Genomic DNA, 25998 nt, shown 5'->3' with positions numbered 1-25998 from the left:
GCACCACTCACTTCACACAGGGTGTGATTTTTAAAAAGAGTTTGTGACTACATAATAACTACATTGGATCCACTGGAACACAGGTTCTTTTTTTACATTTCATGAAAGGTAACGGTTTTGGAAATACCACCCAACAGCGACGATATTCATCTCATTCAGTTCTATATGCCTTGTACAAAACCTGAGAGGGACATCCACCACAAATCCTGCTACCACAAATCTTTCCCACAGTAGCTACTTTGTTCCAATTCAATGTACTCTCATCCTTTTCCCCCTTTCATTGTGCTCCTTTTCACTCCATCCCAACCAGAGCTGTCAAAGTCATGAAGTAAGTGACACAGTTTTTCTGTCCTCATAGGGAGACATGTCATCTTTTTTTGTTGTTGGTAGAAACCTTTGAAAACCTCCAGGTCCTGGTGGGCTTTGGTTTTTACCACCCAGTCCCGCTGTGCTAACCCAGGATAAGTAGACGCTGGCCGGATTCCAGATGGATTCTCTCCTTTGGTCATCCCGGTGCTTCAGACTGAAAAGCCCCATGGTTTGGATGGGCCATGGTTTTATCTCTCTGCTCTGCTGGGAGAGATAAAGGAATTCTCCTGCAGCTCTGCTGCTCATTAAACTTAGCCATCTCATCACCAGAGAAGAAACAGAGGCCCTATACATAGTAGAAAGGCAGCTTGGGAAAAAGAAAAAAGGATGACAAAAACAAATCTTTCATACGGCAAGGTTTTAAATAATTAGCCCCTTCAGTGCCCATCTGCAACGTGCGCATTTTTATGCACTGGGGATGGGCAGGCACTCAGTCTAGATATAGATTGATTTCCTTATTATATTTAAAATGTCTCAAGCAATGTGTGGATATGCTTTTTTGGGAACAAGCAGGGGAAGAAAGCACAAATCGGTCACAGCTCCTACATGTGGCCTTTTGGATAATTAGACAGGGATTTTGATTAATCATTATTATCTCAACTGCATACAAAGTAACAGCTAAAAAAAGTATCTTATTCCAAAGAACTGCTTATATAAAAGGAGTTGCCATTTTCTCCTTCATGCTACACACCATTTACTTTTTACTGCAAAACTGACAAAATATAATGTATCAGAAATATGAAACTAGAAACATCCTAAAAGAAAAAGGACAATATCAATAAAACCACATTTTCAACAATAGTGAAAATAGCTGATCTACAGAGCTTAGAGGGACATCACTTATACCATATCACAATATTATGATATCCAAATACCCAGATGATTTTTTGCCTCATATCACGAAATCGATATAATATTGACATGTTGTTCAACCTGCTGCCCTAGTATAAAAAACTAAACCCAAGCACTAAACTTTGGCATTTAAAAACACACACTTTGCCCTTGTACTGTAGGTCATTGGTTCTCAAAGTGGGGTCCGGGGACTCCCAGGGGTCCTTGGTGAGGTTCCAGGGCGTCCCCAGCAAAATGTGTTAATACAGCATCACAATCATTTTAACTCATTCAGTGCCAACGAAATAAAAAAATAATTGCGAACTGTGCCAGCAATTTTTCAAGTAGTCACAGAATATTTATCTCCAGTATAATCGATCCCCTGATGGGTGCTAATCACTGAGGGTTGCACTGTGTGGTTTCACAAATGTGAACGAGGTCATTGGACCTTGTTGACATTAATTGTCTGCCTTTTGAAAATAACATAATAACATTGAAAAATACATAGTAAAAAAAAAGTGCTCAGGAGCCGAGATACAGCCTTTTTCAGTAATAAGTTAAACAAGAAGTGAATGGAGCAGCAAATCTTCAAATAATGATATCTTGGGTTCTGTTTTTTCTTTAACATTTTTTTTCAAAAACACGTCATTGTCACGTTGCGCCATTGCGGTGAAACACGTGAAACACGTCAACACGTCAATAAGAAAATTGAATTTTCTCTTCTGGGGGTCCCTGGCACAAAATATTTTCAGAAGGGTGGTCCGCGGCCAGATACAAATCAATTTGGAAGGTCCTTGGCATGAAAACGTTTGAGAACCACTGCTGTAGGTAACACCAGCACATCGCCACACGTCATCCTGAAACTAGCTATGCCACACAGCATCCCCATTGTGATGCTGTGTGTCACCATTGTGATACAATTGTGCTGGATGGACAAAAGGATCTATTGCTCCCTAACAATGGGAAAAAAACAGTGTTTGGTACAATTAGAAGGAAATTATGAATTTGAGCAGCAACAGTTTGTTGAGGCATACAATCAACCAACAGGCGCAGATGGCAGAGGGAGTGAGACTCATTATGCGTTCCAGCTTTTTGCTGCCGGCGAGATGACAAAGCCACAGCCGGGGAGAGTGAATTGGCTTAATGTGTCCAAAACTGACTCAGTGTTGTACATCAGGACAATGCATGAAGCCTGAGGTTGAAGAGAGATGAGATAGAGAAAAAGTATGATGATGATGATGGTGTTTGTAAGAAAAGGGAAGAGAGAATGAATCAAACCCTCCATCCGAGTAAAGTCCCATCGTGCTTTAAATCAGCAGCTATCATTCCAAGGCCGAAAAAGTAGAGTAAAGTAACTTGTCTAAATAACTGGCAGCTCGTAGCACTTACACCCATTAGTGAGCAAATGCTTTGAGAAAAATGTCAAAGATCTGATCGATAGCGAGTTGCCACTCACGCCCCCACCCCACCATTTCAGCTAAACAGATAGACAATGCCGGCAGTGGTGGTGGAAGAAGTACTCAGATAGTTTACTTAAGTAAAAGAATCAATATAGAAATATGTAGAAATACTCTGTTACAAGTAAAAGGCCTGAGTTCAAAATGTTACTTGAGTAAAAGTACCAAAGTATTGGCATAAAAATATACTTAAAGTACCAACATTTAAAGCATTAAAATGTTTGAAAATAGCAGATCTACAAGCTCACAACGCGTGAGCTTGTAGATCGGTTATTTTCAAATAACCTATGTATGAAATAGGGCTGAAGTGGTTAATGTATGTTTTATAATATAATAACTTAAATCTGCAAAGTAACTAGTAACTACATTTTTCAAATAATTGTAGTGGAGTAAAAGTACAATATTTGCCTCTGAGATGTAGTGGAGTAGAAGTATAAGTATTAAAAATTGGAAATACTCCAGTAAAGTAAAACCTAAAGTAATACCTCAGAATTGTACTTAAGTACAGTACTTGAGTAAATGTACTCAGTTACTTTACACCACTGGACAATGCCATAACCACAACATATATACACACTGCCCTCTCCCACCTGGAAAATAACAACTCCAATGTAGGAATGCTGTTCCTAGACTTCAGCTCAGCGTTTTAAAACAACAGTCCCCCTTAAGACTTGACACCAAGCTCAGGAGCCTACAGCACTGTACAGCAGGGCTCAACATCAGCCTGTGCAGCCGGATCCTGGACTTCCTGTCAGAAATGGTGAGGATAGGATCCTCAACACAGGAGCCCCTGAGGGATGTATTCTGAGCCCTCCTCTCTACTTCCTGTACACCTACGCCTGCATAGCCATGCACAGCTCCAAATTAGTGGTCAAGTTAGCTGACGACATCATGGCACAAAAGCTGTAGGCCTGATTATGGACAGGAGAGAGGTGACACAATGGTGCCAGCCTGGCTGCCAGGGAAACAACCTGGCTCTCTAGGTTTGACAAGACCAAAGAGAGCAGTGGTGTGAAGTAACATTTACTCAAGTACTGTACTTAAGTGCAATTTTGAGGTATTTTTTTTTTACTTTACTGGAGTATTTCCAGTACTTCAGTGCTTCTACTCCACTACATCTCAGAGGCAAATATTGTACAAATATTGTACTTTTACTTACTACTACTTTAGTACATTATTTGAAAACGTTAGTTACTTTATGTAGATTTTGATTATTATTACAAAACCTACATTGACCACTTATATATAGCCCTATATACATTTCGGCCATTTGAAAATAGCCGATCTACAAGCTCACATGCGACTCATTGTCAGCTTGTAGATCTGCTATTTTCAAAATACTTTTATACATTTTATATATTTGAAAACTTGTGAAATGGGACATTCTGCATAATGAGTACTTTCTACTTTTGGTGCTTTAAGTACATTTTGATACCAATATTTAATTCCGGACTTGTACTTGTAACAGAGCATTTCTACATTGCAGTATTGATACTTTTACTTAAGTAAAAAATGTGAGTACTTTTCCCACCACTGCCAAAGAGATGATTGTGGACTACAGGAAGAGAGGGAAAGAACACACACACACTCAAGCTTAAGACAATATTGAGGGTTGTGTGGACAGCTGAGCACATCAGCAGATGTGATCTTCCCGCCATTCAGTCTTATACGATGAATGCTGGGTCAGCAAAGCACAGAAATTGTGGTCACTGCAATCACAGACTGTATCAGATTATTCCACATGGAAAGGTACGCCGCAATCACAAGGACACAGGCAGGAGTTTGATAAAGAGCTTTTTCCACAGGACAATCAGACAAAAGCTTGAGAAATGCTAAAACCCCCCCATGCGCATAAAAGGCACATAGGCATACAGACAGATACAAAGATCTCTAAATGGGCGTAAAAGGGACACAGACATGACGGGTCGGGTACAAGGGGCATGAATTTCTTACTTGTAAGAGTTGTTCCCGACTTTGCATTAGTGCAGAATAAGCCGGTGCCCAACGGGCACTAGAGCACCGGTCTAGTAGCCTACTACAGTATGAAATAAAAATGTATGTACGTGTATACACAGTATAACGTGTGTGTGTGTGTGTGTATATACACACACACACACACACACACACACACACACACACACACACACACACACACACACACACACACACACACACACACACACACACACACACACACACACACACACACACACACACACACACACACACACACACACAGTGTGTGTATAGTTAGATAGATAGATAGATCGTATAGCCTAGGTCTGAGCCAGATCTGCAATCGGAATGACTGTTAAAGCATTTTTTTAAATGGGTAAATGATTAAGCATCCAGCCTAACAGATAGTTTTTAATACCTCGCTTTTAAATGTTTGTAATTATGTCACCTGTTAACCCCGTAATTACAACTACCCATTTATGTTAGGGATACTTACTTAGCTACTTAAGATGTTCGGTTACATCATTTGAAGTGAATATTGGCTGCTGCATAATGTTTAAATGTCTGTCAGATTGCCAGACAATGCTGCACCGCATGTCTACGACAGAACAAACTGGTGTAGCCTAAGCCTACACAACCTGAGTCCAGACGTGAGATTTGAACAGGCCGTACTCTCAAGTCAAAGTCACGATGGATTGATAAGTGCCAACAATTGCGGTGATCTCAGCGTACTCCAATTTTATGGTCTGAGCAAGCTTGATAAATGAGGGCCATAGTGTGTGTATATAGTGTGTGTGTACGGTATATATAGTGTGTGTGTGCTTGTGTGTGTGTGTGCCTGTGCGTGTGTGCGTGCGTGTGCGTGCGTGTGCGCGACTGTGCGTGTAGTGTACAGGCCTCTCTTGAGAATGAGACCTCAGGTCACGATGAGATTACCTGTATAAATAAAGGTTAAAATAAATAAATAAATGGACAGGTAAATGGTTTGTATAGTGCCATTCTCCAAAGCGCTTTACAATGTATTATCACATTCATCCATTCACACCCGCCCGCACGCATGCACGCACACACACAGACGGGGAGGAAACAATGCAAGACATCAACCTGCTCCACTGTGTGGTTGAGTGTGGTTAGGAGAACTGACACACGCCATAGCGGAGAAGTACTAGTGTAGATGCAAAAGCTTCCTTAAGCCATTAATTCCGGGAACGCATAGATCTGTCATTTTAGATTTCTTCGGCTATTCAAAAATAGCAGATATACAAGCTCATAGCACGGCACTCGTGAGAGCTTGTAGATCTGCTATTTTGGAAAAATCGTGAAAATGTGTGCAAATCTTTGATTATGTATTTTTTTAAAGCGGTGCTCAAACTTTTTCTTGTCAAGGACCACCCAAAATTATATGTTTTTGGCCGCCAATCCCCAACAAAATATGTTCCAGGGACCCCCAGAAGCAAAGATTTGAGTTAAAAATGTTCGCTTTAAAAATATATATATTCAAAGATTTGTACAAATGTTCACGATTCTTCTAAAATATCAGATCTACAAGCTTGTATATCTGCTATTTTTGAATAGCCAAATAAATCTAAAATGGCTTTCCCGGTCTACTACTACTGAAAAAATACTGAGGAAATAAGCAATGTGTCAATGATATTCGAAGTTACACAAATCTGGCAGTGGGGTGACTCTACATCTAATATCTTATTAGGAGGATATGGGGAAAGTGATTCTTTGGATAATTTAGCTATTCTGAGACTCTGCTTGACTGATAGCTCTGCTGGAGGCAATTATGAGAAGATGTGTACTAATCATTCCTAATCAGCTTGGAAAGCACCATGGTGCTCATCTCTACTTACCAGACAACTGAAGACTAAAATTACCATGGCACAGAGAAATTCAGATCGATGTTTGACTATGCAAATGTTAACAATGTTGAAAATTGTAACATTGTTGTCCCAAGTATTTAATTGGTTTCTTTGAGTACACAGCAAAAGGACAGGTATTTCAGATGTATTGTGGAAAGCACTGTGGAAATTTCAGGTTTCACAGGCAAGATACATACAAAGTATTTTAAATCTATGGTAAAAAGAAACAAGTGCACGTACATAAATAAGTGATGCTTTGAGATGACATCAGCACCCTGGCTCAACAAAAGAACAAACCTGTGAACATTTTGGTTAGAAGGCCTTTACGATGCCAATGGACAGAACTGTCAAAGTGCAAAGTATTTTTGTTATTTTTCATTTACACGGTAACAGACTCTCAACATCATCATCGAACTTTCAAAATAAGAGATTTCCTCACATACTGCTTCAATGACTTTAATTCGACTTCATGACAGAACAAGAGGCCTGCAGTGGAAAACAGATTTGGGATTTAAATGTTGCTCCTGTCTGAATGGAAAAAGCTAATCAGTAAGCAATCATGAGGCTGGTGAGTGGAATCGAAGAAGAGAACGACGTGTGTAATCCAAAAATCACTGAAAGCAGGTTGAGCTTCATGTTAGTTTCCACTCTCCTCCACCCCCTTATTCTTCTTTTCCACAGACACCACTGTCATGACGCCACAACAGCAATTATCAAGCACAACAAAAGATAACACTGTGGAGATTAGGGGTTTGATTCCTCCACACACAATGCCTCCAATTTGGGCGGCCATCGATACGAACGCAACTGGCCGTGTTCGTGGGAGGGAAGTCAGGTGGGGAGGGAATCTTTGCCGCAGTACCATCAACTCCTATAGGCTGGTCAAAGTCACCTGTCCTACCGCTGAAACTCCTCACTGGCAAGTGAAAAGAAGTTGCAGGCGATTCATGTGTGTCGGAGGAGGCATGTGGTCTCAATATCATGTGGTTTCAACCAGTCTAAAGATCAACGAGTAGAGAGGTACAAGACTACACAAGTGTGTGGGGAATTCGGGAATTGGCATCATGATGACCACATTGGGAGAAAAAATGTAAAGCAAACAAAGAAATTCTTTCGACAGATGATTATTCCTGATATGACATTTGCAAGAGGCTCAATGTTGAGGCAGCCAACGGCTCCGCATTCAAATATGGGTTCACTTCTAAGAACACCGCTGTGAAATAGCAGAAGCTCATCGGACGCCCCTCTGGGGAGTCTAGATGCGTCTGTACTGCAATACTAGAAATAAAGTACCAATTATCTCTCTAATTGGCAGTAACAAAGCTGGGAGCCTATTGTGCTGTGTTCTATGTTTACTTTGTATCTTTAAATCTCCCATTTAAGAGTTCTAATGAGTTCAATTAATTGAATAGGGGGAAAGGAAGGGGAGGAGGGTAGGGGCAGTGATTTGAGAACTAGGCTTTGCCTTGCAGTGCTCAAATCCCAGGAGGAAGGGATGCACTAGCCTCCTGGCAGCACATAGTGCATCAAGACCAACTGTTGCAACCAAATGAAAAAGGATAACCGTACAGTAGAGTCATGTCTGCATACAGTATGGACTTTAATAGACTTCCAAAGGACCCGGTTCCAGAAATAGACGGCTCTTTTTAATAAAACATGCTCTGACTGTTCCACTCTCCACAGTTAATAACACTTACATCTTCCAGCAAAAGGACATTTCACCTCCCTCTCTTGACATACTTTTTAACCTACTGTAGACCTCTGTAACAGCCAGTTACTGGGAGTGCAGAACGCCTAGTCCTAGTAATAAATTGGGCCAAGACGCTTTATTGGCCTTATTCACCTGAGTTAGAATTTAAATGGATTGGGCAGGTGTGAATTATTCAACACTTAGATTCCAATCTTAGAACATTTTAGAATTTGATTTTTGAAGAACAAAGATGACACAACAGTCGGGAATATATCCTTATGTGACATAAGGCTATATATGATTCCTTATGTTGAAGGAAGGTGAAACTTATTTTACTTGTTGGGATTTTACTTACTGAGCAGTTTAGTTTGGACAGAATTGTATACCTGTCAGTAATGCTGCTAGTGCAGCTATATTAAAGTTCAAATGCCACAGGCATTCCTACTCGATAAGGATCCTTGGGTATTACTATTCTCAACATTATATTTTTCTTGGAAAAACAAAAAAACCTGACCCCCCCTCTCACAGTCTGACTTTACCTGCCTGTCTCCTTGGACAAGTGGAAATAGTGATCTTTTTAAACACTTGATGAATAAAAACTGCTTTGACTGCTCCCCTTCAATTAACAATGACTGAGATCATTTTTATTTGCTGGTAACATTTCTTGGCTGCTGCTTTCTGTGTCCCTGGGATATTGAGGGAACATAATGGAGTATGACCTCAATAAATCACAAAAAAAGCATGGTCTGACTCATCATTCTTCTTCTTAGCTTCATTTGTTTGTTGGTACACACAACAACTCAAGTGTGCTTTGTGACATGCATATGTGTGTCTGGAAACATGCAGTAAGGTTCTTAGAATGCCACATAATTTGTGCAAAATCAATCACAGGAACCTCACTAACAAAATGTTTCAGTGCCCAACACGTCACATAAAAATAGAGGCCTGTTCGCCTACGACTATTGCTTGTTTCTAAGTAAGGATGCATAACTGCATAACTACTGCAACTACTCCCTCCTTGCTAGTGCCCCGGCGTCTGCCATCAGACCTATGGAGCTTGTTCAGAAAGCTGCGGCTCGTCTGGTGTTCAACCGCCTCAAGTTCTCCCACATAACTATCCTTCTCCGTTCTCTACACTGGCTCCCCGTAGCGGCTCGCATCCAGTTTAAAACCCTGCTGCTAGCCTATAGGGCAGTGAAAGGAACAGCTCCTTCTTACCTCCGGGCTATGGTCGATGCTTACACCCCTGCCCGACTACTTCGGTCTGCCGCCTCGGGGCGACTGGTTGCCTCGTCACTCAGTGGTCCTTCTGGCCGATGTACACGGTCAAAGCTTTTTTCTGTTCTGGCCCCAAAGTGGTGGAATGAACTCCCCACTGATGTCAGGACAGCAGAGTCATTGCCCATCTTTCGCCGCAGGCTGAAAACCCACCTCTTCAAGAAACACTACCCTTCCTCTTCGCCTTGCCTACTTGTTGTTAACTAGTTGTACGAGCTCTTGTTTTATTGTTTTATTGGATCTTGTTTAATCAATACACTTATTTGTTTTAGCTCTTGCTCATTTGATTTAGCATTTTGTCTCATCTGTTTAAGAAAGTAGGTAGCTGATATATTGCACTTTTACCTTAGCGCTAGGTATACTTACGCTAGGTACTCTTAGTTGCTTGTTTTAGAAGAGAATGCACTTGATTAGTAGTTTCGTTCCCTACCTATGTTGAATGCACTTATTGTAAGTAGCTTTGGATAAAAGTGTCTGCTAAATGACTGTAATGTAACTGGGCTTACTAGACATGAGGCAAATTCAAAGTAACCCACTTTTTTTTTACTTGAAGCATTCAGTGGTTATGCAGTTATGTTGTGAAACTCTAATAGCAATAATATAAATTATTGATCACATGAACACCATACGAATACAATTTCAAATCTTAAGAAGATGCAACGGCAAAGGACACATTTGCCCTTAGTGATCAATAAAGCTCTGATCCATTTCGGATAGCAGAGTTTCTGTGGATAATAAACTGTGTTATTTTTTATCATCTTGTTGCATTGCAGCTTCATTTCCTATGGGTTTTTTCACCTCAGCAATGGCACACACACACACACACACACACACACACACACACACACACACACACACACACACACACACACACACACACACACACACACACACACACACACACACACACACACACACACACACACACACACACACACACACACACACACACACACACACACACACACACACACACACACACAGATCTACAAGCTTATACATTTTGAAATCATACATCTTGTGTGTGTGTGAGAGAGAAAGAGAGAGAAAGAGCAGACAGACAGCAGAACGCATTAGTGTGCAAGGGAAAAACAAACAACTCCTCTCCTGCCCTAAATTCACCTATCCTGACGTAGCCCCTGACCCTCCCATCTAATCACCTCCAACCTGTGTGACGGGAGTCATGAGTGGGTGAACACCTTTCTGCAGCCATCTGCCACATACCGTAGACAGACGAGAGCTCCCCTCGCTACCTGTCCCCCCTTCTCTTTTGTTTTTTTCTCTCGTTCTGTCTTGCCTTTGCCCTTTTCCCTTGTCACTCAGGTAGAACTCACAACAAACACCCACACGCAAGAAGCACCCAGATGAACTCAAGAGTTCATTCAATAACTTTTATTCTGTTGCTTCGGCTGTACTTCTGCTGAACTTCAACACAGTAAAATTTTCAGTGATCATTTAATCATTTGTAACCCAGAAAGTGTACAAATGTAACCAAATGGACCTTCAGGATTTTACATACACACCCACTCACACATACGTTAGAGAATTGCGTCTAGACTACCACTTCCAGCCAGGCCCTTAGAAATGTGACCTGTTGTACTCTATATCTCTCTAGCACAGTTCAGTGATGGACCTCTCTAGCAGACAGGAATAGCAGCACTAAAGTACCCATAATCACAGTGCAGAACATCCTCAAGGGCGTTATGTATTATGGTCTTTATACAATGGTTATCAACATGTGTATAGGCAGAAAATTGTCCTTCATGGTATTATGCATACAGTACATGTGAATAAAAACAGGAGGGAAAAAAAATACAAAAATATAATAATGATGATGGTAATAATAATAATAATAATCTCCTTTAGCTGTTGTTGGGGTATTTGCCACAGTATATTTGCATATACGTAGAATGTTTCCTCTGTATTTTACCCATCCTAACTATTAAGAGCAGTGGATGCCATTAATGTGACGCCTGGGGAGCAGTTAGGGGTTATGTGTCTTGCTCAGGTACACTTTAACACATAGACTGGGTAAACCGGCAACCTCCCAATACCCACTCAGCTACGGACGCCTGTGTTGCAGGAGTTAACACAGCAGCCATATGGAAAATGTCAACACAGTCGTAATGCAGCCAGATTACTTGAATTAATCTGTCTGTTGTACTTGCATTTACAAGTGCACTTATCACATACCTAGCCTTTATTTGCCCTGGGTGAGGGAAGTGATAAAAGGGCAGAGAGGGTGATACACTTGCGCTGATTGGTCAGTTACACAGCAGCTGACAAATCAGCACAAGAGAACACCATATACAGTATCTTCCCTAAGGATATCATGGCAAGTGACCAATGAGCGCAGCGAAAGATGAGTGACCTTACTACTTAGGGAAATCACCATGTCAAACATGAATGAAACTCTACTGCATACTTGCTTGCTGTGGATGGTTTTCTGACACTGGAGTTTATTCAGGAAAAGAGGAACCAAAGCAGAGTGAAAGAACGGCTACCTTTGATGGTTCTATTTTATGGCTGTGTACCAAGTCAACACAGCACACCAGCTACAACTTCCATATTTTGAGCCAACTCCCTCCATACACTGTTGGAAAATCCCAGCAGGACTATACAGTATATATAATTTAATTCTCTGGAAGTGGTCCCAGTTGTAATGGTTAATCTATTAACATAAATTGTTGATCAAACCCTATTATTTTTTCTTTGTGAATAAATAAGGCTATGGGCATGTGATTAACAAACTATCACAGAGGCCAACATTCATCATTGCCTGAGCTTATCCAACGGACGGCTGGTTTATAAGGCTTAGCTATATATAGGCTATAAGGATAAGGATATTTCCTTTTAACAGGTCGTTCATGAAAGTCCTTGCGGTCTTGTTTCCAATGAGAACCTTTGAGCAATTAGGGGTTAAGAGTCTTGCTCAGGGACAAATTTCATTTCATCGACACATATGCTGACATGGCCTGGAATCGAACCTGGGGCAACCAGGGCCTCTGGCTCCCTAGGCGGGCTCACTAACCATTCAGCTATGGCCACCCCTATATTTATAACATCATCATTAGTCTGTGACTGTGCCTAGTTTTTATACAGCACTTCTTAAAACACTGTCTGCCTGGGTCTTCAAAGGCACAAATTAAAGGCCAATGTATGCATTGAGCAACAAGTTTGGACCGATAGGTCTCACAATGTTCTGAACATTCATACTGTCTGTGACTCACAAAATGTAAACAAGGAAGAGGATGTGGTCTTGAGCATCTTTCCGACCAATCAGAGTATGTGACATTTTATGAAGGCGTCTGCAACCTTTCACTGTTCCTGAGATATGCGACACCATCGAAGTCCTCCACGACAGATTCCTTGCGTGTCGGTCGACACTTGTCGTGCAAAGTAGGGATGGGTATTGGCAAGAACCTCATGATACGATACGTATCACGATACTTGGGTCACGATACGATTATATCACGATATATTGCGATACGATACATATTGCGATACATTGTGATATATTGCGATACATTGTGATATATTGCGATATGATACATATTGCGATATGATACATATTGCGATATGATACATATTGCGATATATTGCGATATATGGAGCTCAAGGACATTAAATCATTCAGTTTATATATACCCCTGACTGAGTAGCTGCAGATCAGTGATAGGTTCTTTGAATGTTTTTTCATAAAGCCTGTATCAAAAAAAAAACGGCCTGAGTATCGCAATACATCGGGAAATAAAATATCGCGATATATCGCCATATCGATAATATTGCCCATCCCTAGTGCAAAGTAAATTGGCCTCAAGTCTTTCACCTTGGGGACAAGGGTCCTTGAATTTAACTGAATAAAAATTTCAGAGACATACAGTAGTAGTGTATCACAAGTAAGACGCACGAACGCGGGAAGCGAACGCAGCTGGAAAATAACAATAAGAAGAATAGAAAGGAATGAGCAATTGTAAAGAAGTGGGTGGTACAGTTGTTTTCTTTTTGGGGCAAACTGTTCTCAAACTAAGGCGTTTTCAACTTGCCATCCGGCCTGAAATATGCACAAATGACATGGAATACTTAGATATCCCAATAGATGAACTCGTGTAGATGCTTGTAGATGTGTTATTTTTGACTGTAGCTGCTCTATTTTTCTCAGAGGAGTGTAATTAGTCACCCAGGGGCACAGGCGAATTTCAGCCACACTGTAGTGCATGCAGGCAATGAGAGCGTGAGTCACATGGGGGCAGCCAATGAGAGCGTGAGTCACATGGGGGCAGCCAATGAGAGCGTGAGTCACATGGGGGCGCGGCTGCACACATACTGCACACACACAGACAGCACGGTTTCATAGCAGGCTCCACTTGCGCGGCCTCCTTCCGCTGCGTTCGCAACCAGAAATCACCAGCGACATGTGACCCATTTAGTGTCTCATCCCACTGATTAAGAAATAAGGGCTGAATCAAGTCCATGCGTTTAAACATCAAAGAATATTCTAGGACAAATACATTGCCAGCATTATCTATGTAAGACGGTGAGCAAAACCCCATTTGAGGGTAATCAAGCAGTTTCCCACAAGCATCCACCAACCACAACAATATCTTGTTTAAGAAAAACTAAAAAAACAATTAAAGTTAATAAATTGGGACTTTGAATAAAATGGTAAATGGTGCATTTATATAGCGCTTTTATCCAAAGTGCTTTACATTGATTGTGCCATTCACCCATTCACACACACAGTCACACACGTCACCGATGGCGAAGGAAACCATGCAAGGCACCAACCTGCTCATCGGGAGCAATTAGGGGTTCAGCGTCTTGCTCAAGGACACTTCGACACTAACTCTGGGGGAGCGCCCCCGCCCGGGATCGTACTGTGAACCTTGCGGTTTCCAGTTCACTGTGTGTGTGTGTGTGTGTGTGTGTGTGTGTGTGTGTGTGTGTGTGTGTGTGTGTGTGTGTGTGTGTGTGTGTGTGTGTGTGTGTGTGTGTGTGTGTGTGTGTGTGTGTGTGTGCATGTCTTGAAGTGGCGCATGTGTTGCATCTTAGCCGTCCGCAAACATACGTACGGACGGACATACATACACACGGTCAAATGTAGAGCGGCTGGCACCGCTAAAAAAAGTAATCCTGGGAAGCTCACATCCAATGTCCACCCACCTGGCTAAGCAATTTGATCTTTGTTCTTGGACTGCTAATCTGTCTTTGAAGCATTTTACAAAGACGCCTACACCAATGCTCAATCTATACCCAGAGATTTACTAAAATGTTTGTCTGTGTTATATGGTACAGGCCCACTTATTACATTTATTCAACAACTATTACATGTCTTCATACTGCAGATATTCCTTGCTACATCTGACAATTGAAAAGAGAGACAAACCTTTACAAACAATATACCTTGGAGGTGCAGCAAAAGAGAAACAGTACTTCAGCAAACATGCTGCAGAAAGCAGATCTTCTACAATGGCTTGGCAGATCTTCTACAATGGCTTGGCAATATGAGCAGAGATTTTAGTTGTTTAAGATATTGGGCTGGGCAGTTCATTCCAGCTGTTATTTAGTCTTAAATGAGAAAGACAGTTTAGAGAGCTGACAGGGACACATTGAACATGATGCACAGGCAGTGTTACAGCCACTTTGGAATATGTAACTATTACACTAGTGGAATAAAGGTTTGAATCAAAGTTAAGTTGAGCATCACGGGGGTGTTTTGTTGGGCAACATATGACAAGATGTTAAACATCGCTCCCTTGTGCAGTCAGCCATCAGCCAGCTGAAAAGCGTGGGTTGTGACAGTCGCGGTCTGGCTAAACTCTCTGTGTTGGCGCTCACCAACAACACGGAGGATGTTTTTGTTGAGTAGAGGGGCTGTTATGTCTCAGCTTAGCCAGCAAACATGGCTACACAAAACATGTGCTAATGGTGTCTCATATTTGTTAGGCAGAGACCTGCTTGAGCCTGGAAAAAATAGAGGGGCAGATGTGGATAGTATACTGTATTGTGTTGTTGAATTTTTATGTATTACTGTAGTTTTTAGTTATATGTCCTATAACTCTTGAACTGTAGGTCGTACAATCAAAATTCTTTTCCCTGTGGATTCCTTGGAACATTCCCAACTCCCCAAAAAAGCCACAGCCATTTCCACCGGACAGACAAGTTTTCCGCCATGTTTCGTTTTCTTAGCAAACATAGTTTTTGCTACTACTCCTATCGATTTTATCCAAACCTCACCCAAATCTATCTCTGTAGTCATGTCACATTGGCTTTCAAAGTTTGCTGGAGGGGCCTGTTTTGCACAACATGCTACAAGCACTGCTGGACCGATCGGTGAGAAACTTTGCACACACGCTCCCAGTAAGCCAAGGAAAGATTTATTTTCAAATCAGCCAGTTATAGGACCATGTCACAGATTTTTGACTAACACATTTCTTGTTACTACTCCTACAGATTTTGTCCAAACCTCACACAAATTGGTATGTATTATCTCTCTAGTCATATTCCATTCTGATTGGCTATGATTAGCTCCCAATGTTTGTGGGGGTGGCCGTTTTGCACAAAATGGCACACATCATGAATGCAGCAACTGATTGCTGGGAAACATTCCCACACATTCCCACTAAGCCAAGGAAGAACCTCCATCCCATTTTTTTCAAATCTCCTCATGTCATGGTGGCGCTACAACAACCCACTTCATGTGTTGGCCGATAACTTTTGAACCGTAGGTCGTACAATCAGCATCTTTTTGTGCCAGATTACATTTTCTGCCATAGTGCGTTTTCTTCAAAACACACTTTTTGCTACTAGTCCAACAGATTTAGTTCAAAACAAATCGGCACACATTATCTCTGGGGTCATGTGATCAAGATGTGCATGTCCAATTTTTCAGATCCCATTTCAAGTGGCTATGACCACTTGAAGTTTGTGGGCCCTGGGTAGGCAACCCGGCCTGGCGGAGACCTGTGCTCCGAGGAGCACACTTTTCTAATTAACACTTGGTCTTGGTATTCCACAATAGTACAGTGTATGTACTGTACATAAGGGAAATCCAACTGATACATGGCACTTACATGGATGTAACATCACAACATGAACAAAGTGTAGCTCCTGTCCACTGACATTGTTTATACTTCATTTTGTATTTTTCATCAACTAACATTTAAATTGTAGTTTTAGATGGTAGTCCTAATTGCTAAAGTTTTTGCCAGCAATTAGAGTGAAAATGTTTTTGTAACAGTAACAGCCCATTTTCATGCAGATTGCAGTTTGGGCCTAATATAGACAACAGAGATAACAGAAATATGGGTATTTGATCATGAATGATGAACACAAGGACATTTTGTAGGCTATGTGTTCATTTATTTTCCTCGTTGTATTATCTTACATATTGCATGGCTTGCAAGTTACTTGCAAAAATCAAGTTCTGATCTTGGAAGGAAGGAAGACCAGTACAGTAGCTTACAAAGAAATATTTTCCCACCATTCTAAATCAAATTATTTCACGCCAGCCAAGTTGGAAATTTGAGTGTGAAATCTCAATCTCGTCTGTACAATAGCCAAAGATGTAACGAGACAGAGACAGACAAGCAGAGACAAATGGGGCCTGTGTTTTCACGCTGGTGTTTCAGCTTCTGTCATCCTCTGGTAACCTTAGACAAAGACAGGGAAACTCATCTCATCCCCTTGTACCAAAACAAGGCCTGGAGCACCTAATGGCAACATGATTCAAGTATGACAACTATGTGGTTCCCTCCACACCCCACCCCCCCCCCCCCCCACACACACACAGTCACACATACACACACTTAACCTCCTTTCTCGTTCTCCCAGAAGCTCCATGTCTCTTTTCCCATCTTTTATGTTTTCCCAATTGTCTCTCGTCTTTTCTCATTCTGTCTCCTCCGCCTGCCTCAAGTCTCTCCCCCATTGTCACATGCACCCATCCATGGCGTGTACCCTCCACCCCCCTATTATATCATATTAAGCTAGACAGACATGCAGTGAGCGTGTTCTCTATACAATAGATCCAGTCTTCACCTGGCTGCTTACCTGGCTGCAGACAGTCCCTGCTCCAATTAGTGCAAGCAACCCTTTCTACAGGTTGAGTAAAAACAGACAGCATGAACAGGAGACTCTTTGTTCCTATGTGTTGTGCACAGACCCCTTGTTTGCCCCCGAGTGCGTAGGGAGCTTGTTAACATCGTATGCTAATGAAATCAGAGGGCAGTTGGGGGTAAAACCATATATCAATTGAAATATACAGCTTTTATAGGGAGAATTGTGCGCTTGCGTGCATGTGTGTGTACAGTATCTGGTTTAGACTAAATGTAAGTACGTACAGGTAAAGTATGTGAGTGGTTTGTGATGCTACTTTCTGTGTACGGATTTATATGTGTTCGTCACTTCTGTGTTTTGCCAGTGCGTAGGCATAAAGGTAAGTCAGCGAGGTATAATGTAATTATCGTGAAAACACAAAAAAACGTATATAAGAGAACTGAGTATACTGCAATTTTTCATCAGTGTGTGTATGTTTATGCTTGTGTTTGTGGGTGTGCAAAATTTAAGTACGTACAGCTACAGTATGTGAGTGGTTTGTGCTGCTACTTTCTGTGTACGTGCTTATATGTGTTTGTCACTCGTGTGTTTTGCCAGTGCGGAGGCATAAAGTAAGTCAGCAAAGTAATGTAATTATTGTGAAAACACAAACATCTAATACAGGAGAAGTGTCTGTGTCTGTGTGTGTGTGTGTGTGTGTGTGTGTGTGTGTGTGTGTGTGTGTGTGTGTGTGTGTGTGTGTGTGTGTGTGTGTGTGTGTGTGTGTGTGTGTGTGTGTGCGTGCGTGTGCTTGTGTGTGAGTGTGTGTGTACACAGACAGATGGCACAGCCCACACACTCGGGTTCAGGACAAATTGGCTCCCTCTTGTCTCCTCTCCTCCTTAATTACTGTAGCACTGAAACACAGCAGCTATCTACCTACCGACCCAACACTGCATGTGGAGATATCAACTGCACTGTTTATCATGGAGAGTGCCAGCTAAAGTGAAATGACTAAAGTTTGGTTCCTCTCCACAGTTCATACACTAGGAACATCACTGCCTACATTGTATTATTTCATTAATATTTAGTTGTTCAGGAGATGGTTTTGGAAGAATACCAAACACACATTAACACACATACAGTATATGGAAATAACAGATGTAATAGTTTATAGATTGCTTTAAAACGTGTACTGACTGACTAATATAGGTTGAAATGTACACAAAAATGTTACGCATTTACACACCCCCTCCAACTACATGGACCGGCAAAGGCAAATGCGCTCTTTCTCACTTTACCTCTCAACAAATGTCAGAGGCTAGATGAAAGGGAACTAGAAAAGTGTGCTCCTCTGAGCACAGGTCTCTGCCAGGCCGGGTTGGCGACCCAGGGCTACCTTGTGTCAGTTGTCGGTTGCAGCCGTCAGGACACAAGGAAGCTACAAGGGAAATAAAGCTGTGGACATTTTGTGGGGAGTTGCATCAGGATTCAAGGCAACATTTTTGACAGCTTGTTGATCTGCTATTTTTCATCATTTGATTAATTGAAAAAGTTAGCGATAGAATAATCGCTAAGAAAATAATCGATAGTTGCAGCCCTACAGGAAACACTAATGAGTAATGACATCTATAAGTTGGACACCACCACAATGGTCAGGTCTTTAACACAAGAGGCACCTGTTTCATCATGTCACTCTGCCACCGTCATCGGGGACAAATATGTTTGTATTTGGGGGCCATGGGGACAAGTACAAGGACCACTGCAAACAACATCATAGTGTTTGACACAGAGACCAACTGCTGGCTGAACACATCTTTCTGCGCAGCTTCTTCCAGAAAGCAGCTACAGTCATTCAGTTTTTTGCCTACAATGGACATCTGTACATATTTGTAGGCCACAAATTTAAACTGATCTTTAATGATCTGTGAAATTCAATTCATAGACCTCCTGGAAGAAGGTTGAGCCCGAGGGGAAAGGCCTGTGTCCAGAGGTTCACAGGATACAAAAGCTTTCTCACCTAATGATAACCGGTACATCTGAGACTTAAGTCTAAGATGCATAACTTACATTATGCAAGCTAGAGGTTATTCAATACGGTCTGGAGCAGTCAGGACTCCCACACAACATCAGGTGGGAACTGGCAGCCTTGACTACCAACAGCAACAGACGACAACGGCAGAAAACACGTTCCAGGCAATGGAACAGAGACGAAAGAGAGGAAAATAACTGCAAAAGTGGGGATTTTGTACTGTATGCGTTCCTCTTTTTATTTTTCCAGTGGTTTATGGGGCAGACAGAGGCATTTTTAATTTACTGCCACTGTGCCTTCTCTCTCTCTCTCTCTCTGACACAAACACACACACACGGACGCACACACACACACACACACACACACACACACCCTTATCGGACTGGCCATCTCCTGATTGCCGTTCATTGTGATGTTCATTGTGGCTCAGAGGAGGCGAGTCATCTGGAAGAGGTTCTGTGTGTGTCTGTTTAAGAACTTTTCATACTGGAAGACAATTAAGGACAGACTGGGCTGAGACTTTGCTCAAATGTTTTGTTTTTGAGGATTGAACATTTTCACACACAAATATAGGTAGACCAGACCTATTCCATTCCTTGGATCCTACTATAAATTGAGGAAACCTCTGTCCGTCTAATCCTAATTTTTGGGTTGAGCAATTGATCTGAAGTTGCACACGGCCATTGACCATGCATTACCACATGAAGACAGTGAGCAAGCCCATTTTTCACTTTCCAAAACATGTAAGCTGTTTATTAACGTTTTGTGTAAACACCGGAGATTCGGTGTTTGAGCTATGGGATCTGTTGTCACGGATACGGTCGGCTCATGGGTACTGTTGTCATGGTCCCCGCAGCCTATTGGATCTCTAGCCACTTAGCTTAGACACACACACACACCGACCACACAGAAAGCGGCAGAACAGACACACGCTATAAACTTAGAAAGGACTTGCCAAAAATTGCCAAAAAAACAATGACTTCAAATCAATATCACAATTATTTATTTTGCTTCATTACAATTAATGAAATGAATCGTGATTAATTAATCAGTTTTTTTTTGGTGAAACTAGCAGAATAGTCGCTTGTATATTGGCTATTTTCGCTATTTTTGTACGCCACCATTTTACAACAAAGTATAATATGGGGTTAAGTGGTTAATCAGACTAATTCGTTGACATAAAAGAAAAAAATAGATATACCGTATTTTTTTCAAACTTCTTCTCTATTAATTGATTAACCTACTTGAGCATTTAAGTTGGTTAAAGGTTCTAAATGTTTCCATACATTTTTGGTTAATTGAGCTACCCTAATTTAAGGCGTCTGCCTCTTCAGAGACAGCATAGTGGGCAGAGAGAGGGCATGACATCACACATCATAGAGTAGGTCACATGCCACGCCCGAACCCCCACAGCAGATCTGTGCCTGCCTATGTGAATTATAACACACACACACACACACACACACACACACACACACACACACACACACACACACACACACACACACACACACACACACACACACACACACACACACACACACACACACACACACACACACACACACACAACCAGCAGTGCAACCATTAGACGGATTCTAAATGACACCTCTCAGCTTGCTGGTGAGAGGATGCAGCATGGGAGCTCATTTTTGCCTGTCACAATATTCCACATTAGGAAGAATTGACAAAAGCAGGAAGCATTACTGTTTTCTTTCAAACACTGACAGACTGTGATGAGGGGCAGATGGTTGCAGAATCACACAGATGTGTGTGTGTGTGTGTGTGTGTGTGTGTGTGTGTGTGTGTGTGTGTGTGTGTGTGTGTGTGTGTGTGTGTGTGTGTGTGTGTGTGTGTGTGTGTGTGTGTGTGTGTGTGTGTGTGTGTGTGTGTTTCTATTCAGCTATCTCCACAGCCATACCTCTGTTATAATAATAACAACAGTGTTTACCAGAAGCTTCCACATGAAAGAGAAAAACCGAGAGAAAGAGAGACAGAGATAAAATGAGCAGGGCTACAAGAAAGCAAAGAGACTGTAAGAGAGACAAAGTAAGACAGAAAGATAATGAGAGGACGAGGGAGTCAGAGAGAGAGAGAAAGAGAGAGAGGAAGAGAGAGAGAGAGAGAGAGAGAGGTGTAGGGCACCTGGGACTACTGTCAACAACAGCATATGGTTTTACTGCAACAAGCCTCCACTGAAGCAAGCACACCACCATGGTGTGTGTGTGTGTGTGTGTGTGTGTGTGTGTGTGTGTGTGTGTGTGTGTGTGTGTGTGTGTGTGTGTGTGTGTGTGTGTGTGTGTGTGTGTGTGTGTGTGTGTGTGTGTGTGTGTGTGTGTGTGTGTGTGGTGTAGCCTCTGCTTCAGGCGTATGTTGCCACAACATACAGAGGGTGTGTGCCTCTGTGTGTGGCGTTTGTGTGTGTGGTTGCCGAGATTTCCTCTAATATGCACTTGACCACACTGTCAAGGCAGGTGTGCGCGTGCGTGTGTGTGTGTTTACATGTCCAACACATGTGCGTGTGTGTCTGATTAGGGTGTTTGTTTTGTGTGCGTTTGTGTGTGTGTCAAGCATTTTAAAATTCCTTCGAGGCAGTCACAGGAAAAATGCATGGCTTAAGGGATGGGTGGGATCATCTATCTGTCAGTGGGCTGACATCTATCTCGGGGGCACAACTTGTCAATGAAAATCACCAAGTTATAGTGGCCTGGCCCGTTTTATGCAAATATTTATACACATGCCATGATCCTCCCCCATGGTATATCACTGAGATTCACTATGACTTTGGACCAGCGATGGAGAGATAGATGGAGGGGAAGAAGGAGGGCAAAGAGAGCTTTTTCGTTTTGTTTTTTACCATAAACCAATCCTTTATTTACTATTCATCTATTCATGAAAACACAGAGCACACCAGGGTATTACAAGAAATAAAACTAAAGACACAACAGCAAACACATCTAAACCATCAGTTTTGAAAAGGACAAAAACAATAACTCTTGATTCATTCTATATAAAATATCTCCCTGCCCTCAAATATAAGCAAATTAATCTTGATATCAGATAATTCTATAATAAGCAAAGCTCTGTTCTAGCTGAGCTAACAGCACTGTAGCCATGAGTTGAGCTTCAATCAGTTGACCCTGCACTCTGGATTATGTTCATTGTTGAAGACCACATTCTGTACTCATTTTAATTTAACCTGACATGTCAAGAAATTAAGTAGGCTAACACATCTCTATTGTGATGCTTTGAACTTTAGACCAATTATTGAAATTGCTTTGTTTAGCAACAGTGCAAACAGATTGCTATTTTAAGTCTTGGGCAATTAACCACATGTTCTAACATCTGCTATGATGAACTCTAGTGTCACATGTCTGTTCATTGTCATGAACAAAAGAATGAAAGAAAGAAAGAACTAAAGAACAAGCGAGAAAATAAACAAACAAACGAAAGAACGAAGTTTAAGCAGCGGCACGTGTCCTTACCTTCAGTGGGGTTGACAGCTGCAGGCAGGTCATTCCATGCAAGGGTCCAGTCAGGGTTGGGGTGAGGGGAGAACACTGCCTCAATGCCATGATCCTGATGGATGAACACACACAAATACACCTATTAATACCTGCACAAATGAGCACAGAGATACACAGTGTGCGCCAACACGCATGCACACACACACACACACACACACACACAGCTACATGCATATCCACATACACATGTAACCCCCACGCACGCACACAGACACATGCAGGTTACCATAGAAACTCCTCCACGGTGCTCTTAGATGCTGGGGGGACTCCAGAGAGTGCTAATGAAGCGATTTAGAGGATAGAACCAATGGGGCCTGTTCTTACTTCACTCCACCATGATCTGAAACTACACCCGAGGACAAACCACTTCTACTGCATTCCTTATTACTCTAACTCTCTAGAGAGCAAATGTTTCCTCTCCATGTCCTGCATCACCGGAGGAGAGGTGAAAATGAAGTAGAGAGAGTAATGCCCGTAATTTCACGCAGGGCTGTGCCAGACGACTGTGGGACGTGAGACTGCGGATGTAAATTAGCATCATTGCTAAATCTGGTGTATTTACATTACATTGATATATATTGTTCATTAATATGCAGTGTCCCGTCTAAATAAACAAAATAAAGTAAAGTAAAGTGATAATAATTGTTGTTGTTGCAATCCAGATTATTAATCACAATATGTTATGCCTGATGGTGATATGGGGAACAAAACTTTGCAGTCCAGAAAGTCATCCAAACTAAATACAGTATTTCTATATTGAAGAGTTGTGCAAAGATTGTGCGATATGGCCATCGTCTTTTTCTGTGCGATATGGCCGTCGTCTTTTTCTCATTCTGAGAGGATGATGAAATGGGCTACTGAGCACACCACTGCCCGTGTGAAAGGCTCAAAGTGCAATCAATCATCATTGCGTTATTGATTGATAACATAAATAATGCTACCATGGCATTAACACATCATTTTTGATGTATGGCCTCACAAAATCAACTTGCAGACTGGTTCTATAGTAATTATGAATACAGAATAGTCACTAATCCCTCTTGCCTGAACTTGTGCTTACAACAGTGTAAGTACTTAAGAGAAAATAAACGCTTGTCTATTTGAATTGGCATAGTGCAAACAGCGATGTATTTTGGGCAGAGTGTTTTACTTTCATGCATCGTTGAGAGAGTAAATGAGTGAGAAAAAGAGAGACAAAGAGAAACAGAGGAAGAAAGACAGAGAAAAACAGACAGAGATGTATGGTGGATTGACTCATCGTCACACTGTTACACCAGGACAGACCCGGCAGCAACATCTGACGGTCAGGCATTTTGACTGGCAGGCTTCAGAGTGTGTGTGTGTGTGTGTGTTACATGAAGCAAGGAGGCAAAGGAGAGAGAGAGACAGACACACAGACAGACAAAAATAAGGAGAAAGTGAGTGAGAATAAAAGCATATTTATACTTTGTTGTACAGTCATATGGTATGACAAAATATCAATAATTAGTGCTTGACGGGCCATCAGAACAGGACTGCGAGTGAGAGGTGAGACTGGGGCTTCCAGTTAGCACTAGTGAATGATGGCATGTCACTACTGCTGGAGTCCAGCATTCTGTCTGTCTATTAGTCCTGGCGTTGTCCTCACATACTCAGACAGACACACATGTAGGCCGACAGACTGAGTGGCGCACATGGGACACGCATGTGCATGTGTGGAGAATCCAGAGATATGCTGCACGACATGCATATGTGGAGATGTGCATGTGCACACAAACACACACACACACACACACACACACACACACACACACACACACACACACACACACACACACACACACACACACACACACACACACACACACACACACACACACACACACACACACACACACACACACACACACACACACGACATTTGAGAATGCATGACAGACAGGCACACAGAAACATGCTAGTTGAGGGACAGAGATATGCACATTATGCATAAATACATTATTGCTTGCACACACACACACACACACACACACACAGTCTCACAGATAGGACACAGAGACACACAGAGAAGCAGACAACACTTGTGCACAATTGCACATGTGATGGCATCATTATTCACATGGACACACTTCAAACACAAATACACGGCAGGGAAACCGCACATACGCAGACACACCAATGTGTGTGCAAACGGAAATATGCATGTCCGCACGCATGCACACACGCACGCACGCACGCACAGCAACAGCTGCACTGCAGACATGATGGTGGCGACAAACAGCCAGCCCTATAATCCCTCTGGCTAGTAAGAACGGCAGCCTTTGTGTATGTGCCTGAGCGTACATTTGTAGATGGAACACGTATCGATTTGTGTTCTGAAAGCGCCTGGCACGCAAACTTTCATTTGTGTGTGCCTCTCTGACCTTGTGAATGTGCCACACTTACGATCGCCCTTGTCCTGCTCTAACCACCGCCCCCCCCCCCTTTCTTTCCTGACATTAGATATGAGATCAGGATGGACGGCTGGCCAAAAGGAAATCTCACATTTATCTTCGCTGAGCGTTGTTGAGAACTGAGAGCGCCAGCTGACAGGACACTCTCTGAACAGCTGGGCCTGTTTATCGCCTATTGGAGGACCAAGTCCCTAAACAGTTCCAGGGACAACATTTGGTGTCCAACACTCTCTGTGTTTATGACTGTGTGTGCGTGCCACACTGTGCTCGTGTGTATAGGACTTGCACTGTACACTGAAGAATTTAGTACAATTGGCTCAGTAGGATGTTCATATGATCAGTGAGTCTACTCTGTATGTGGCGTGTGTGTGTGTGTGTGTGTGTGTGTGTGTGTGTGTGTGTGTGAGTGTGTGTGTGTGTGTGTGTGTGTGTGTGTGTCTGCTTGGCCATCCAATGCCTCCTACAGGAGCTGTATAGTGTTGTGCATGAGGAGTTATGCTAGCACTGGGCCCTGTCTCCACTCT

General features: G+C 42.1%; 3 protein-coding genes across 3 annotated transcripts in view; 1 reads left to right on the top strand and 2 right to left on the bottom strand.

Annotated features, from left to right (window-relative positions):
* npnta (nephronectin a) overlaps nucleotides 1–25998 on the bottom strand; it is a 491735-nt gene that overhangs the window by 148477 nt on the left and 317260 nt on the right. The window lies entirely within an intron of this gene.
* Nucleotides 1–25998, top strand: part of dkk2 (dickkopf WNT signaling pathway inhibitor 2) — a 413162-nt gene that overhangs the window by 358615 nt on the left and 28549 nt on the right. The gene's annotated exons all lie outside the window — the stretch shown is intronic.
* Nucleotides 1–25998, bottom strand: part of gstcd (glutathione S-transferase, C-terminal domain containing) — a 70392-nt gene that overhangs the window by 36389 nt on the left and 8005 nt on the right. Inside the window, exon 5 of the mRNA XM_084076890.1 lies at nucleotides 23001–23094. Coding sequence (XP_083933016.1) covers nucleotides 23001–23094 — 94 coding nt within the window. The remainder of the gene's footprint in view (nucleotides 1–23000; nucleotides 23095–25998) is intronic.

This window comes from Gymnoscopelus microlampas (assembly GCF_963454915.1).
Source record: "Gymnoscopelus microlampas genome assembly, chromosome: 2".
Taxonomy (NCBI): domain Eukaryota; kingdom Metazoa; phylum Chordata; class Actinopteri; order Myctophiformes; family Myctophidae; genus Gymnoscopelus; species Gymnoscopelus microlampas.
This window is presented reverse-complemented; position numbering and strand designations above follow the sequence as displayed.